This window comes from Colletes latitarsis, chromosome 9, assembly GCF_051014445.1.
Source record: "Colletes latitarsis isolate SP2378_abdomen chromosome 9, iyColLati1, whole genome shotgun sequence".
NCBI lineage: Eukaryota > Metazoa > Arthropoda > Insecta > Hymenoptera > Colletidae > Colletes > Colletes latitarsis.
Window position 1 is genome coordinate 29,461,820 of NC_135142.1, and position 13,789 is coordinate 29,475,608.

The 13,789-nt window shown below is 43.2% G+C and overlaps 3 protein-coding genes across 6 annotated transcripts; 2 read left to right on the plus strand and 1 right to left on the minus strand.

Annotated features, from left to right (window-relative positions):
* Positions 1-170: 170 nt before the first annotated feature.
* Positions 171-7,423, minus strand: LOC143345516 (uncharacterized). Of its 2 annotated transcripts, none has more exons than XM_076772721.1 (8): positions 6,752-7,423; positions 6,357-6,461; positions 4,774-4,877; positions 1,332-1,545; positions 1,206-1,259; positions 753-895; positions 532-686; positions 171-389 (listed from the first exon to the last, which is right to left on the minus strand). In XM_076772721.1, exons 1-8 carry the CDS (start codon positions 6,828-6,830, stop codon positions 332-334), a joined length of 912 nt encoding a protein of 303 aa, XP_076628836.1. In that variant the 5' UTR covers positions 6,831-7,423; the 3' UTR covers positions 171-331. The 2 variants fall into 2 exon arrangements, with proteins under 2 accessions (XP_076628836.1, XP_076628837.1); XM_076772722.1 differs by having other exon boundaries at positions 7,136-7,296.
* A 1,385-nt stretch (positions 7,424-8,808) lies between these two features.
* LOC143345405 (ATPase family gene 2 protein homolog A) lies at positions 8,809-12,366 on the plus strand. 3 transcript variants are annotated; one of them, XM_076772496.1, is made up of 6 exons: positions 8,810-8,925; positions 9,488-9,684; positions 9,822-10,007; positions 10,080-11,482; positions 11,551-11,814; positions 11,886-12,232. In XM_076772496.1, exons 2-6 carry the CDS (start codon positions 9,489-9,491, stop codon positions 12,213-12,215), a joined length of 2,379 nt encoding a protein of 792 aa, XP_076628611.1. In that variant the 5' UTR covers positions 8,810-8,925; position 9,488; the 3' UTR covers positions 12,216-12,232. The 3 variants fall into 3 exon arrangements, with proteins under 3 accessions (XP_076628612.1, XP_076628611.1, XP_076628610.1); XM_076772495.1 differs by lacking the exon at positions 8,810-8,925 and adding an exon at positions 9,177-9,319 and having other exon boundaries at positions 11,886-12,366; XM_076772497.1 differs by lacking the exon at positions 9,488-9,684 and having other exon boundaries at positions 8,809-8,925; positions 11,886-12,365.
* A 15-nt stretch (positions 12,367-12,381) lies between these two features.
* Positions 12,382-13,346, plus strand: LOC143345407 (uncharacterized). Its single transcript, XM_076772500.1, has 2 exons — positions 12,382-12,446; positions 12,669-13,346. Exons 1-2 carry the CDS (start codon positions 12,382-12,384, stop codon positions 13,033-13,035), a joined length of 432 nt encoding a protein of 143 aa, XP_076628615.1. The 3' UTR covers positions 13,036-13,346.
* The last annotated feature ends 443 nt before the right edge of the window (positions 13,347-13,789 follow it).

The window sequence follows — 13,789 nt, forward strand, 5'->3', positions numbered from 1 at the left end:
TTTAAGGGAGCATTCTAGCCTACATTGAAAAATCGATTTTCTTCATTTCAGTTTCTTCAAATTACGGAGGATTGAACGCGTTTGGCTAGAAGTATTCTTTAGAATGCTCCCTTAAGCGAACAGAATACGGCGAGCATGGACTAATCTTAGGTAACCGTTGTTATCCTTTTTGTACAAAGTCATCGTATGTTTATTAATCATAGCAATACACGGTGCATGTAGGAACATTGAAACGGTACTGTGCGATTACGCGACGCGTAAAATAGTTTAAATCGTTATGTTCCGCTGGTCCGTTGGGTCGAGGAGGCTCCTTTGATTCTCTCTGCCCAATTTAAACGCAGGCACACTGAGTGATTTGTATGATCTCTCTCTTCGAACCTCGACGAGTCCTGGAACAATACAACGCGTGAACGTCTCGTCGTATACAAGTTAGGCAACTCGTATTCTCGAACAACCGATAAAATTATTGCTTAAAAAATTCTATTAGTTGTTCGCAAATAAAATTTGCCAGCTCCGTAATATGTCGTATACCTATATTCGTGGACTTCGAATTTGGCCGGTGTGCAGGTGTGTTGATTCGAGTACAAACCAGCGACGCATCTCGATGGCTCCTTTTTGTCCCGCAGAATGCACATTTCAGTCTCGTTCCCCGGACACGTCCCGACGCACTGTCCGACGTTGATTTGCTGTTGACGAAGGAACCGAACCGCGGATTACAAAGTCGTTGCAACAAAAGAGAAAAACAAACTTACACGAACGACCGGTCTGACGTCCGTCGTGTTCGTTCCGTCCATAATTTCAACTTCGCTGAAGTCTAGAACGGTCTCCATGTGGTCCATTTTGTGACATGCCCCGGCGCAGCCACACTTCTCGATCACCTGGTACACTTCGTCCCCTAAAAAATTAACGCGTACATCGCATCCGACGAGCCGCTTCCGGTTGTTACAGAGCATTGAAAGAAATTGAGGTCAAGCTTCGAGGACACGAGATACGCAAATACAGTGACGGACATAACAGATTGGACTTATCAGGCTGACAATGATCCGAGACGCGAAATAATTTTCTTTCAAGTGACAAGGTCCGGATTTAAATTCTACCGAGGCGTTGAAAATTTTTAAATGTTGTAAAACATATTTATTACGAATCTCTTTTCCTCGGTATGGATTTCTTTCGACGCTCTGTACGGGACGAGTCTTCTTACGTACCGTTCGGACCCTTGATGCTGAACGTGCTGTTCCTCGTTGCTTTGCATCCGAGATCTTCCAAAAATCACGATGTTATTGATAAAGTTCAAAAGCGCGTAACAACGCGGAGAATGGAAAGTGAGATACCTTTAGCACAATGGCCCATACACACTCCAACATCCATCACGGCTTGATGAGGCGTCCCGGAATGTACTAGATGCGTCAAGGATTCTCGTTTACAGGATGAATCTTTCGTGCACTCGCAAGCTTCTATGACTTCGATCACGCGAACGCCTTGGATCGTCGAGACCCTCTCTAATTTCGTGGCCTTCGGACGACAATGCGATTCCGGAAAGCATCTCTGGGATAACAAACAAATTGTTTCCTCCTTAAATGTATTTAAAAGGATCTAAACGATGTGAAAGTTCTTACGAACACTAGCTGGACCTTTGAATCTCTAGTTTGTATCGAGTCACTGTACACAAACATTGCTAATAACTCCGTAGAGGGTTCAATGGCATAATAAAAAAGAAAATTGTCGTCCACCGGGTGGGGGATACCTCCGACGTCATTTGTAAGTCGAGGTTTATGATACGGACTTCAGAAATTGAGGACTGCGGAAGATTTATTAACATTTTCCAAATTACTTTCAAACGCGTACGTAATTATCGTGGTACACCTTTCCCCGAACAACAATTGCCGTATCATAAACCCACGGCGCTAGAAAACGGCTCTGGGCCTGACTTCTCTGCGACCCGCAACAGGGTTTTGCACCCTGTCACCGCCAAAAAAATTGATGAAATAACCCTGATCAGGGCACCATGTTTTCCAACAAGAACGATAGAACTTGTAACCCTCATAGCCGCCATATTTGTTAGAGGTACACGGTCGTTGGACGCGTTAGACTTATTTAAAAAACGAAGCTCGATAAGCAAAATTGTCTAATTAGGGGGACCGCTGATCCTCTGTGAATAGTCGAGGGACTCTTGTGGTTTTTTGTCTGTTGGAGTAATTGACGCGATGACGAACGTTCGGCCAATGCGGACGTGCTGAATGGACCGAAAAGGTAGCTGGTAGCTTCACAATACTGCCACTTTATCGCGGTCGTACGTTACGCGAGTCGCGCATTATCGATGCTGTCTCAGATGGAATTTATAATATTCTCTTCGGTACTCGATTTCTTTCGCGACACGCGTGCCATTTAATAATCCACGCTGCGTGATAACCGACCGTTATCTTTGCAGCCAGTCGTGCCTCTCCCTTCCACGTGTCCCTTTAATACTCCCTTCCCCTCCGGGATGATATTTCTGGCTAAGAATAATTTCTAATAAATTCCGTTCTCAGGTACATCCATCCTCGCGGTCCCAGGAACACGATTCGGGATTTAGTAGTTGGCCAAGCCGGCGCCGGATCGGTGACCCGGCACGATACGACCTTCCAAGGACGCAAAACACATATCCTCCCGTTCTGCATATCGCGTGCAAACGTTTCTCCTTCTCGGAGCTTGTTTCTCTCCCGCGGCGTGGGTGCTGCAAGATCGTAAACCAGTGATCGGGTTGCATCACGTGACGAAAATAGCTCTGTCCACGGGAACGGGGAACGAACGTACGCGGAGGGCCGTTCCCGAATTATTTGCGAACAACTCCAAACGGACCAGAGAACTCCCATGTGCACCACAGCAAAACTTACGGTAAAACTTTGCCAGAGTAATCGATTAATTTGCTATTCAATTTCTGGTTCGCTCGTTTCTTTGTATTTTAAACGCATTTTTGTAGACAACGCGGGACGACCTGTTATAGTTATTATGTAGTGGCAAAATCAATTAAGGCTCGATGCCAGTAAATAAAAGGAAATGTTGAGGGTCGCGTTGGCTCTGAGTCATCGTTAGGCGAGGTTTACGACAAGGCTGAGAATCGTCGTTGGTTTTCGAAAGTTAAATACTAATATTTCGGTTATTTCCAGCGCTCGGGTGGCGTACAATTCATAATAGAGCCCTGCCATAAACCTGGGAATGGCCAACGATGGAAACGGTGCGCTGTTCTCGAACGTTCCTCAGCGTCGACGCACCCCCGCAAGTCACGTACACCATTCCAAGGTCACCGCGCTAAGGGCGCACTGGAGAGAAGAATTTTACTTGCGAGAAAAGGCACGCGTCCGAGCTTCTTCCCCAATACTCATTATTTACAAAGATTCTAGTTTCTTCAAACAATCGCAACAACTGTGTCGGCAAAGGTGTCCTATAAAATTAATACGCGGGAAATCAAATTTATTACTTACGTTTCACATGTTTTTAGGATACATGCAACTAGGGACATTGTAAAAAATAAGAATATTATTTCAGAATACCACGACGTTCTCAAGAATTAGGCTTCGTCCATACAGAATCCACTTAACTCAAGGATCCAAGCCTGCTGACCATCGTATGCATCGTGAGTTTGCTGATTTGATTTTGATTTTATCAAAAAAATGAAGCTCATCTTGCACCCTCGTACCCACAAAAGGTTAATTCGCGTTATGGTTTTTCGACTGGTTCAGCCATTGGCCCTTATTTTATTAAAAACGAAGGACTATGGCTTAACTACTATTTTCCTTCGCATAAATTGGGACCGATTCGAAGTGGTTCAACTCCCATCGCTAGCCCCCCAGCCAGGGAGCGTCTCGTCCGAAAAGGCCCTAAAACGCGTGTAAAACGCGCGTGATCATCGGCGAAGATACGGGACGTCTCGATACGGTGTACGGGGTGCACTCGCCGTAAAAGTCGCGAAAGATCGTACGATCGCGCGATGCCTGGCGTGGCCGCATTCCAGCTGGCGGATTGGTCGATCCCGTGCGTCATAAATCTACATGACGTTCCTGCCTTTTTTCGCCCTTCGCATAGCCCTTGGCACACGTAACCTGCCGCGGCAACGTGTATCGCGGTATCTTTTTTTATTTTGCGAATTCGGAGTCCCCTCTCGCCTTCTCTCTTTTTGCTCGTCCAGAAATTCTTCGACGCGCCACGTCGAGAGAGTTTCTTCTGCGTTCGTTCGCTACATGGATCGCGATCGAGGGCCGATTTTTCAACGGATTCCGCATAGAGATCTCGTTTTTCGAGAGATTTCCCCCCATCCCCCCGATCGACAAAACGATACGCGTACGCGTCGAATATTTCGAGTCGAAGAATCGATCCTCGCGACCGGTTCGACGAACTTCTCGCCGACGACGGGCTTTTTTGTCCCGTATACCCGATTCGCAAAGGCGGGAGAGGATCGACCCACGAAGTTTTTGCACCAGGTGCATCCCGCCAGGTATGAGTCACTGATTACAGACTTCGAATAAATTCGAATAAATCTTCATCGGGGCCCGGTCGAACGACGCTCGCGATCTTTTGGAATTTCAAAGGCCCGATGTTCTGCGATTTTTTCGAGCATCGACGATTTTTGTTCGCCCGTTTGGGAGACGCGAAAGAAGTTTCGAAGCAACGAAGAAGCAAAGAAGAATGTACAATGGGGCCTTCGACGTAAAGAATTCTTTGCTACACGACGATCGATGGTTAAATGACAAACAATATATTGTTAACTTATTAACTCTTTAGAAAGAAGCTGTTTACCTGCACCGCGGGTTGACTCGCGTCCCCAGGATCGTCCAAAACGTGTCGCGGACACAATTTGCGACAATGGCCGGCATCGATTTGGATAATCTCTCCCGATATTCCTGGAAAAGAGAAACAAAGGGAAAGGTGCTGAAAAAAAACTCCGTCAGACGAATTGTTATTTGTTGCTGAAAATTCGCGCGCGAGCAACAATGTTGGCCATGTTTGCGACGCGTCGGGCGCAACGTGGCCAACGCGGTTCAATGAAATTTCGACCGCGTCGGGACGTCGGTGTTGGTGATTGAGCGCCGCGGCGCTCACGGGCGAAAAATGAGACGCGGTGAAAATCCGATGGCGCCGCTGGTAATGCTCGCGCGAACTCCCTACGAAATTTATGAGTTGTACCGCGTTCAACGTTGACAAGATATAAGAAGAGGGTAGAACCGTCTATAGTGTGACCGTGCTATTTTTGGCGCGAACGCGTGGGACACGCGGAATGCGAGGATTCCACGGTGATTCACGTTACCCCGGGCTTTCGCGTACACCCTCGCACCTTTCCGCGTTTCTTCCTATAAATGGTATTATCGCGAGATCTACTAGAAACGCGAATATTCCGTGTACACTGGCTGAGTCACACGATCCCGCGGTCCCGTGTCTCTTGCGCGATAGACGATCGAAGAAACCGCCGATGCAGAAAGTTCACCCTTTGGGATACGTTCAGTCAGTTTCAAATTGCGATCCGAATCAATGAAACGAACCAGAAATTCGAGGTAATGTTTGTAAAAAAAAAGGTAGAACAATTGCTTCGATACGTAGGAACGTGAAAAGTAAGAAATATGAAATTAAAAATTATGTTTTTCAGATCCTCTGTATGGGATTAGTACCCTTTCGCTACGAATTTTGTCGAAGAGCCAAACATCTCTTTCAAGAATATTCTTTCGTCGAGACGTCGATCGACGTCATACAACGTTTCCAACCGAAAGAGTCGGTCTCTCCGGAAGATCAAAAGTACGCGTACGGAATGTTTCTGGGTGGTATCGGAGGACAGCAGGTCACGGCGATCAACGAGGTCGCTTAATTGACAATTGATTCCGACTCGAAGGGCGGTTGTTCCTTCGGGCGTTTCGCGGAACGGTGGTTCGGCGAAACGTTAACTCTTGGTTCGCGGGAGGACGAGGATTCAGCGAATCCCAGTGCCGTCGCGGCGCTAATTGATCTTTACGAGCCGACAAATCGAACCACAACGAGATTGATCCCGGCATCGGTGCACGGATTCCGACGGTCCTCGCGTCGCCGCGACCCGATCTTTTAGAACGTAGGAACTCGACCGCCGCCACCGGATGCTCCATCCTCTCAATCGGCGTCAATTGATTGAACACCACGATATTAATTCACCGGATCGGATCTAGCGACAAGACCACCGGCCGTTTTACCACTCATGAACGTGGGGCGTCGAAACGAGAAACGAGGGAACCATGATTCGCACTTGGCCGGTCGTTAAAATTACGCAACCCACGCAGCGAAATTTTCTCGACAACCCCGCGTGCCTCGTGCACCCTGCCTCCCGGAATCTCATCGTTAATATTTGCTAATTCGCTTACCGTATCCAACGTCGATCATCCTTTCGTGTCTCGCGCAGCACACATGTTGCCGCACCTCTTCTCTGCGCACCCTCCCTTCGTCGCCCGAATTCTTATCACAGCAAGCTGAAACAGAAACGCGCCCCGTTGGCGACGGTGAATGAGGACTGCCGTGTCCCTTGAGACCGCGTCGTCTCGTGCGGGGGTAGATCAAACACAGCGACACAGCGCACTTTCGTAACGAGGGTCAGTTTTGAAATTCCTGAGATACGTCTGATCGATTTAAAAAAAAAAAAAATATATAGAAAAGAAAAGTGATCGAAGAACACGATCACCGTGAATACTTGGAGGGCGAGAAAAACAAAACGTAGGTGGACAGATAAGGAAGGACAGAAAAAAGAGCGACGAGTGCCTACCTAATGGAAAATTGACGAGGCAAACTAGGGTGAAGCCACCGAATACGGCCCACCGACCCCTCGTGATTCTTATTCGCATCGGTACGAATAGCGGCGTACGTATCGGATCGAACGCGACTTAACCGTGCTCGGGACGGTGAAATTCGGCGAACGCAACTATTATGTACAAATCGTGACGCACGACGGTCGGTGTGAAGAAAACCGGGCGGCGTTTTTCTCGGCCGATATCTGTCAACGGTAGCAACGGTGGACAAAGTTGACGCGCCGACGCGTGGACTAATCGTGCTAATTTGTCACAGCGGTCGTTATTCTCATTTGCTGCTAGCGTTGCCCGGATGACTAGATGATACGTGGTGCGCGCAATACTCTTGGACTGGCACGTACTCGACGCATGCAAAAGCGGTAGTCCAAAGGCACAGACGCACCGTGCGATCGATCACGATCGGTTGTTGCCCACGCAGGTTGCGATCTGCGAGAAGACTGGCCGTCTGGAAGCCGCTGGATCTCGCTCAGACGGAGAGGCGTCCGGCTGACAGGCGGATCTCTATTAATCTCGTTTGGTACGGGAACGTCGGCCCGCTCCGTGACGGCTGGCCCGTCCGTCCATCCATCGGGTCTTTTGCCTCTTGCCTGCCCCGCGATCGCCGATGCGCCGACCGATCATGCTGATTTTATGCTCCGCCGAACCTGATTCATCTCGCCTCCATGCAAACGTCAACATTCCAGCCCGTCCAATTTTCCTCCCCCTTCGTCGCCCTTCCTTGTGTCTCATTTTTCCCCCCTCGATTGTATCACCTAATAACGTTACCCGGCTCGTAAATCGGACGTCGCCGATACTGATTTCCATTCGCTAATTACAGTGGTCGACGGCAAATCGTAAACGAAATGTATTTCATACAATATGATCGCACGTAACAAGGAATAGATCCTAAGATCACGTAAATAAAATTAGAAAATAATTCTAAAATACCTTCACTTTCTTGCAATATATTTATCGTAAACGCGTATCAGAGGTGGCTCGCGGGTATCACAGAATATGATCAAATATTGCTGACCTCGCTTGTAGTTAATCTAAGAAGAATTCAAAATTGCTGTCACAAGTTTCATTATTTGTAGTACAAAATGAATTTCAAGAAATTGTATTACTTCGAAATTTCTTTCCACGTCCCCCAAAGGACCGAATAAAAAAAAAACCAATGGGGAGAAATCTAAGCTATACTGATGCTTCAAAAAATCGCACAATGTCAACGTGAAGAGTTAAGAACCGCTTGGTCTAGAGAACAATACTATTTCAATTGGTCCCATCTCTTGACCATTTCTAGATCTTCACTGGACCGCTGACCTTGATGTCCACCTCACTGTTGACCACCAGTGACCATTGGAGTCATTGTTGATCATCGACCCATTAAAACTATTACGAAGATTAAAGCCTTCTTACGAGGATCCCTTTACAATTTGATGTATGATCTTTTTAACATTTTGTTCCACTTTGAAAGAGAGTATCTTATGTTATAAGACACTCGTGGTACAGTGATAGCGTTCATCCCACTAACGATAAGTCTATTCTTTACCTCGGATTTCAGCTGTTTCGAAAGCAAGAAAGAAAGACTCACTTTCGCCTTCTTTCTTGAATTCTCGAAGCTGTCCATACGTAAATACATGTGAGTTACGGTATACGTATCATTGAGATACATCCTTAGGTATTTTAATAATCTTGAAATTTTTAAATAACCTTAATCGATTGATTACTCCAATGAAATTAATCGATTAATGTCCAATTATGGACTGTACAGCTTTCATTTCGTTAAAAAATAATACAATTTCTGAAATTTCATTTTCTGTCTCACTTCCTCTTGTGTTCATTTCTAAATCTGTTGGTAACGTTGCGAGTGGCACAGAAATGGTAATGGGGTTCTAGCCTCGTACAATATATTACCCAGATAAGATAAGCAGATTGAATAGACCCGAAACAAAGTTTAGTACTCCCAGAAATTGCAGAGGGCGTTGCAATCATTGCTTCAACTTTTACCACATGAGCCCCCCTCCAGTGTTACCAGATCGCTGACCGGTGCCTGAAGGAAACTATCCCTCCACTTAACACACTAATGTACAGCCACGTGTACGTGAGCTCCTGCATTTCGGACAGCTTCGTGAATTCGAGGAAGAAGGCGAATGTAAGTCTTTCCTTCTTACTCTTGTAACTGAATCCGATTAACATCAACCGGCATACGACATGAAGTATGGAGTTTTGGACCCAGGCTCCTCGTCATTCCATTGTAAATATTTGCATGAAACATGTTATACTATTAGATATTAGAGTGCCTAATTTCCATTTAATTCTACTTTTCTTTGGAGAAATTATGGACTCCAGTTTAATAAACAAATTAGATACTTTACTGGCGCTTCAAGCTCTGCACATGCGCGAGTGCGGAATGGCGGTCACAGCACTCACAGCCTGTGATTCACATGTTGTACCGTACAACTTTATAATCGTGTAGCTTGTACGTAGTGTCGCAATAAGAATCGTAACTCAAAGACTGTCCGCATTTCTACGTATTTTATAAGAATGTACGTTTTCACTTTTCATGGTACTTAGCATGAAACACTCATAAGTGCCTTATAGGTTATATTGTCGTAGTAAAGTGTACCGTTTAAATATTTTGTACACAATTGTTGCAAAATCTGGTGACCACGAGGTGTCAAGATTAGAAGTAATTTTACAACAATTTTGTTTAGAATGAGTTCGAAATCGAAAGAAAGTGGTAGGAGGAGTCTCTCTCTTTGGGTGACGTGTGAAAAATGTAAAATTACTTTAACGCAAAAAGATGTAGCCGAGCATGCTACTAACTGTCCACCTAATCTAGAAAAGTGGAATCATAATTTTATTTACAATGGTACATTGTATAGTACCATGGAACCATATACACCACAAGGTATAGTCACCATTGTGTTGATGCATGTACGATAAAACCTTGAATTAACAGACTAATTAATGATTGGAACATGGAACATCTATTTAATCTAAATGTCTATACAAGGTTTTATTTTCATTTGTATATTTCTTGTATAGAATGGCCAGAACATATTACTCAAAGAGAGTTAGACAACATGGTTTTTGTATCTGTTTCTGCTTTACAACTCTGTGAGATTGGATTAGCAGATCCTGTTGTAGTTTTAACCAATGGAGGTGCTGTTGTTAAAACAGCATGGTCAACTAAAGACAAAACTTTAACAAGTGTTTCATTGACACAACATGGTAAATTTTACATAGTACCCTTTCAGATAATATGTGTAAGAATGAACTTCTCTAACCACATGTTTCTTCCAGCCATAGAATTAAATAATCTTCAAGGTCCAGTTAAGATTGCAAAATTAAACTGCCCTGTTAGTATTGCTAAAGAATTTATAATTACCAGTGTTGGAAAACATTCATTACCAGATGTAGCTGCAGAAATTGACATAGTATTAAAAAATCATAATGAACGAAAAATATTTTCTGTAGGTAATAAACTTAGCGTGCCTTTTTATGGGAAACATTTAACTTATAAGATTATTGAAGTTATATCAGATGAATGTACAGATAACAGTTTGTTTGAAGAATTTAAACAATTAAATTTAACACAAAACGAAATATGTAATATAAAGTTTTATAAAGCACTTTACAAGACAAAGTGGACTATTTCAAACAGAGAACAAGAAAACAAAGAAAAGATACATGAAAAACATAAATATAAGATAGAAAATATCGGCGGATACGATCATATATTAGAAGACATTAAAGATGTTCTTGACATTGGTCTTGGTAGATGCGAAAGTATCTGCGATTTTTACATTAGTAAAGGAATATTATTATATGGAACTGCTGGTGTTGGTAAATCTCTCATTGCCAATGCCTTAATATCTGAATATAATATAAATTCCTTTACTATTTGTAGCTCAGATATATATAGTAAGTCCCTTGGCGAAACAGAAAAGAAATTAAAAGATATTTTCATAGAAGCTAAAGCCACTGCTCCAAGTATTATTTTAATAGAAGAAATTGATAGCTTATGTCCTAAACGGAGCACTTCGACCACGGATCATGAAAGAAGGGTTCTCGCTCAATTAATAGCACTTTTTGATGATATACAAAACACGAACAATAATATCGTAATATTAGCTACAACATCAAAACTTGACTTGGTCGACAGTTCTCTGAGAAGACCTGGTAGAATAGACAGAGAGTTTGAAATTTATGTGCCTACTCCGACCATGCGAACTGAAATACTTCAAAAACTGGTGTCAAAAATATCGAACACTTTAACCCCGGAGGATATAGCAGATATCGCGTTCGTTACTCACGGGTTTGTTGGCGCAGACTTGTACGGTCTATGCACTCAAGCAGTTCTAAATGCCGTGAAGCGCCAACAAAAAACAAAATCTGCTTCTGAATCGTTGAAAGTGACGCTACCTGATTTTAATCACGCTTTGACTGTAACTAAACCATCAGCAATGAAAGAAGTTTTGATAGAAGTACCCAACGTCCGGTGGTCGGACATCGGGGGACAAAGAGATTTAAAATTAAAATTAAAGCAAGCGGTAGAATGGCCGCTGCGTCATCCTGAAGCATTTCAAAGAATGGGCATTACTCCTCCTAGGGGTGTTCTGATGTTTGGACCACCTGGTTGCTCTAAAACGATGATCGCAAAAGCTCTTGCGACAGAAAGTAAAGTCAATTTTTTAAATATAAAGGTAACACGTCAAAATGTATATCTGTATCTTCCAGTAAAGTCACTTTTATCGTCTGAAGTTATTTACAGGGCCCAGAGTTATTCTCGAAATGGGTCGGTGAATCTGAAAAAGCTGTAAGAGAAGTATTCCGTAAAGCCAGACAAGTTTCGCCGTCTATAGTGTTTATCGATGAAATCGATGCGCTGGGGAGTGAAAGAAGTTCATCTTCTAGCGGAGGAAGTAACGTGCAAGAACGAGTTTTAGCACAATTATTAACAGAACTCGATGGAGTCACGGCATTAGGAAGCGTCACATTAGTGGCAGCCACTAATCGGCCAGATAAAATCGATAGAGTTAGTCGAATTCTTGTGTAATCCTAGCATTCGATGAATATTCGCGGATCATAACATTAGTCTTTCCTTAGGCGCTCCTCCGTCCTGGACGTTTAGATCGTATAATATATGTGCCATTACCTGACGACGAAACTAGGAAAGAAATTTTCGATATAAAGCTAAGAAATATGCCGATCGCCGAGGACGTAAATATTCAAGATCTAGTCGAACTTACGGAGGGATATTCTGGTGCGGAAATTCAGGCTATATGTCACGAAGCCGCCATGAAGGCACTCGAAGAAGACTTAAATGCAGCTATAATTACCAAGGAGCATTTTAAAGTAGCACTTGCAATAATTACTCCGCGAACCCCGACATCCTTAATCAATTTATACAACGATTATATAAATAAAATATATTAACTACGTGAATTCGACTTTCGCAAGCCAATTGAATTTGTCTCTATTCGATCATAGAATTTATCGTTCTATTGTTTTAACCACCGACCATGCTTTCACTTCAAACTGATTCTTCATGTGGAAATTTTAATAAAATTTGCAATCATAAAATTTTAGTAACAAATCAAACATGTCGGTGATAGTAAGGTGCGATCGCCCTTACGGTAAAAGAGATCTAAAAAGAATGATTGAAAGGTGTGGAAATACTATTGTCTATATAAGGCATTGAATATTATCACCCAAAAAATTTCAATTACTTTTAATGATACAATAACATCATATACGGGTTTGACTAATTATAATTTTCAAACAGAATTCAATGGCACAATAGCATGACCAAGCGTTGTTCTTTTCGTGATAATGTTTGGTGTCCCAAACTGTACATATAACGGTTACTTGACCAGGTGTTTGTTTCAGTTGCGGTTGTTGTCCTCCAATGGAACCACAATGTCCACCATGCCCCCCGTCATGTCCCCCAGAACCTATAATATGTTGTTCCCCGTGCCCTAGTCCATGTAGCCAACAAAATTGCCTACCGCCTACGCCTACTGTCTGCTGTCCTCCTTCATTACCCTGTCCCCCGCGTCCTTTTACGTGCCCACCCTGCTGTTGTTATCCGTGCGTTACCTGCGCACCTATACCTAAGCCAGTACCTGCTCCTCCCGAATTTGGACCTGTCGTAAGAACACGTGTCACCACCGGCGGGCTTTTCTATACCGGGACCATAAAGTATACACCTTGTACACCTTGTGCACCTTGCGCACCATCTGTTTGCTGTCCCTAGCCGATCCTTTATCTGGCTCTTCCCTATCACTTGGGCATTTACTGCAAAATCGAAAGAATGTACTTAGTATACACCGTCGCAAAACTTCTCGATGGTATACTACACTGTGAAAATCAAAGAACTTTTATGTAGATTCAGTCAACGAAATTAATGGCTAAATTCGTCTTTATCGGAGCACTTATTAAAAAGATATTAAATCTTATACATAAATTAAGCGAAATGTCTACAGTTACTTTAATTATATTGTTTTATTTAGTTCATAAAAACAAAGTTCAGTGTTTCATCCGCGTGACACTAGAAGTTTCTCATAAAGAGGAAGGTAATATGTGTTTTTAAAAAGCAAGTACAATGAATATGTGTGTTTGAATGAACACACACGTGTTTACATAGACAATACGGTATAAATCTGCAACGTTCAATTTTTTCAAACTAATGAATCTTTCTTTTAGGTTGACTTCGTGTTATTCATTTTGGACGCGTCTGTGCAGTCTTGGGTGTACATAAAGTTTAAAATTTGTAAGTGAACATCTCGCAAATTCTAATGGAAAAGGAATCCTGCGATCTTTGTCCACGAGGCCATGTAAATAGGTCTAGTTGCACGATAACGACGTGTAATTGGCCTTTACTAAATACAGAACGACACAAATCGTGCCAAGAGTATTATCCTCCTATTAAACGGATAAAGGCAGTGAGGTAAGAATTTATAAGCTAATTTTATTACTCATTCGTTTATCAAAATAATTAAGTTCCTTGT

Coding starts and splice junctions, on each gene's coding strand:
- LOC143345516 (XM_076772721.1), bottom strand. CDS start 6,830: ATGCGAATAAGAATCACGAGGGGTCGGTGGGCCGTATTCGGTGGCTTC. Junction 1,546..4,773: donor CGAGTCAACCCGCGGTGCAG/GTAAACAGCTTC, acceptor TTGTTATCCCAG/AGATGCTTTCCGGAATCGCA. Junction 896..1,205: donor CAGCATCAAGGGTCCGAACG/GTACGTAAGAAG, acceptor TTAATTTTTTAG/GGGACGAAGTGTACCAGGTG.
- LOC143345405 (XM_076772496.1), top strand. CDS start 9,489: ATGAGTTCGAAATCGAAAGAAAGTGGTAGGAGGAGTCTCTCTCTTTGG. Junction 9,685..9,821: donor GGAACCATATACACCACAAG/GTATAGTCACCA, acceptor TTTCTTGTATAG/AATGGCCAGAACATATTACT. Junction 11,483..11,550: donor TCAATTTTTTAAATATAAAG/GTAACACGTCAA, acceptor AGTTATTTACAG/GGCCCAGAGTTATTCTCGAA.
- LOC143345407 (XM_076772500.1), top strand. CDS start 12,382: ATGTCGGTGATAGTAAGGTGCGATCGCCCTTACGGTAAAAGAGATCTA. Junction 12,447..12,668: donor CTAAAAAGAATGATTGAAAG/GTGTGGAAATAC, acceptor TGTTTGTTTCAG/TTGCGGTTGTTGTCCTCCAA.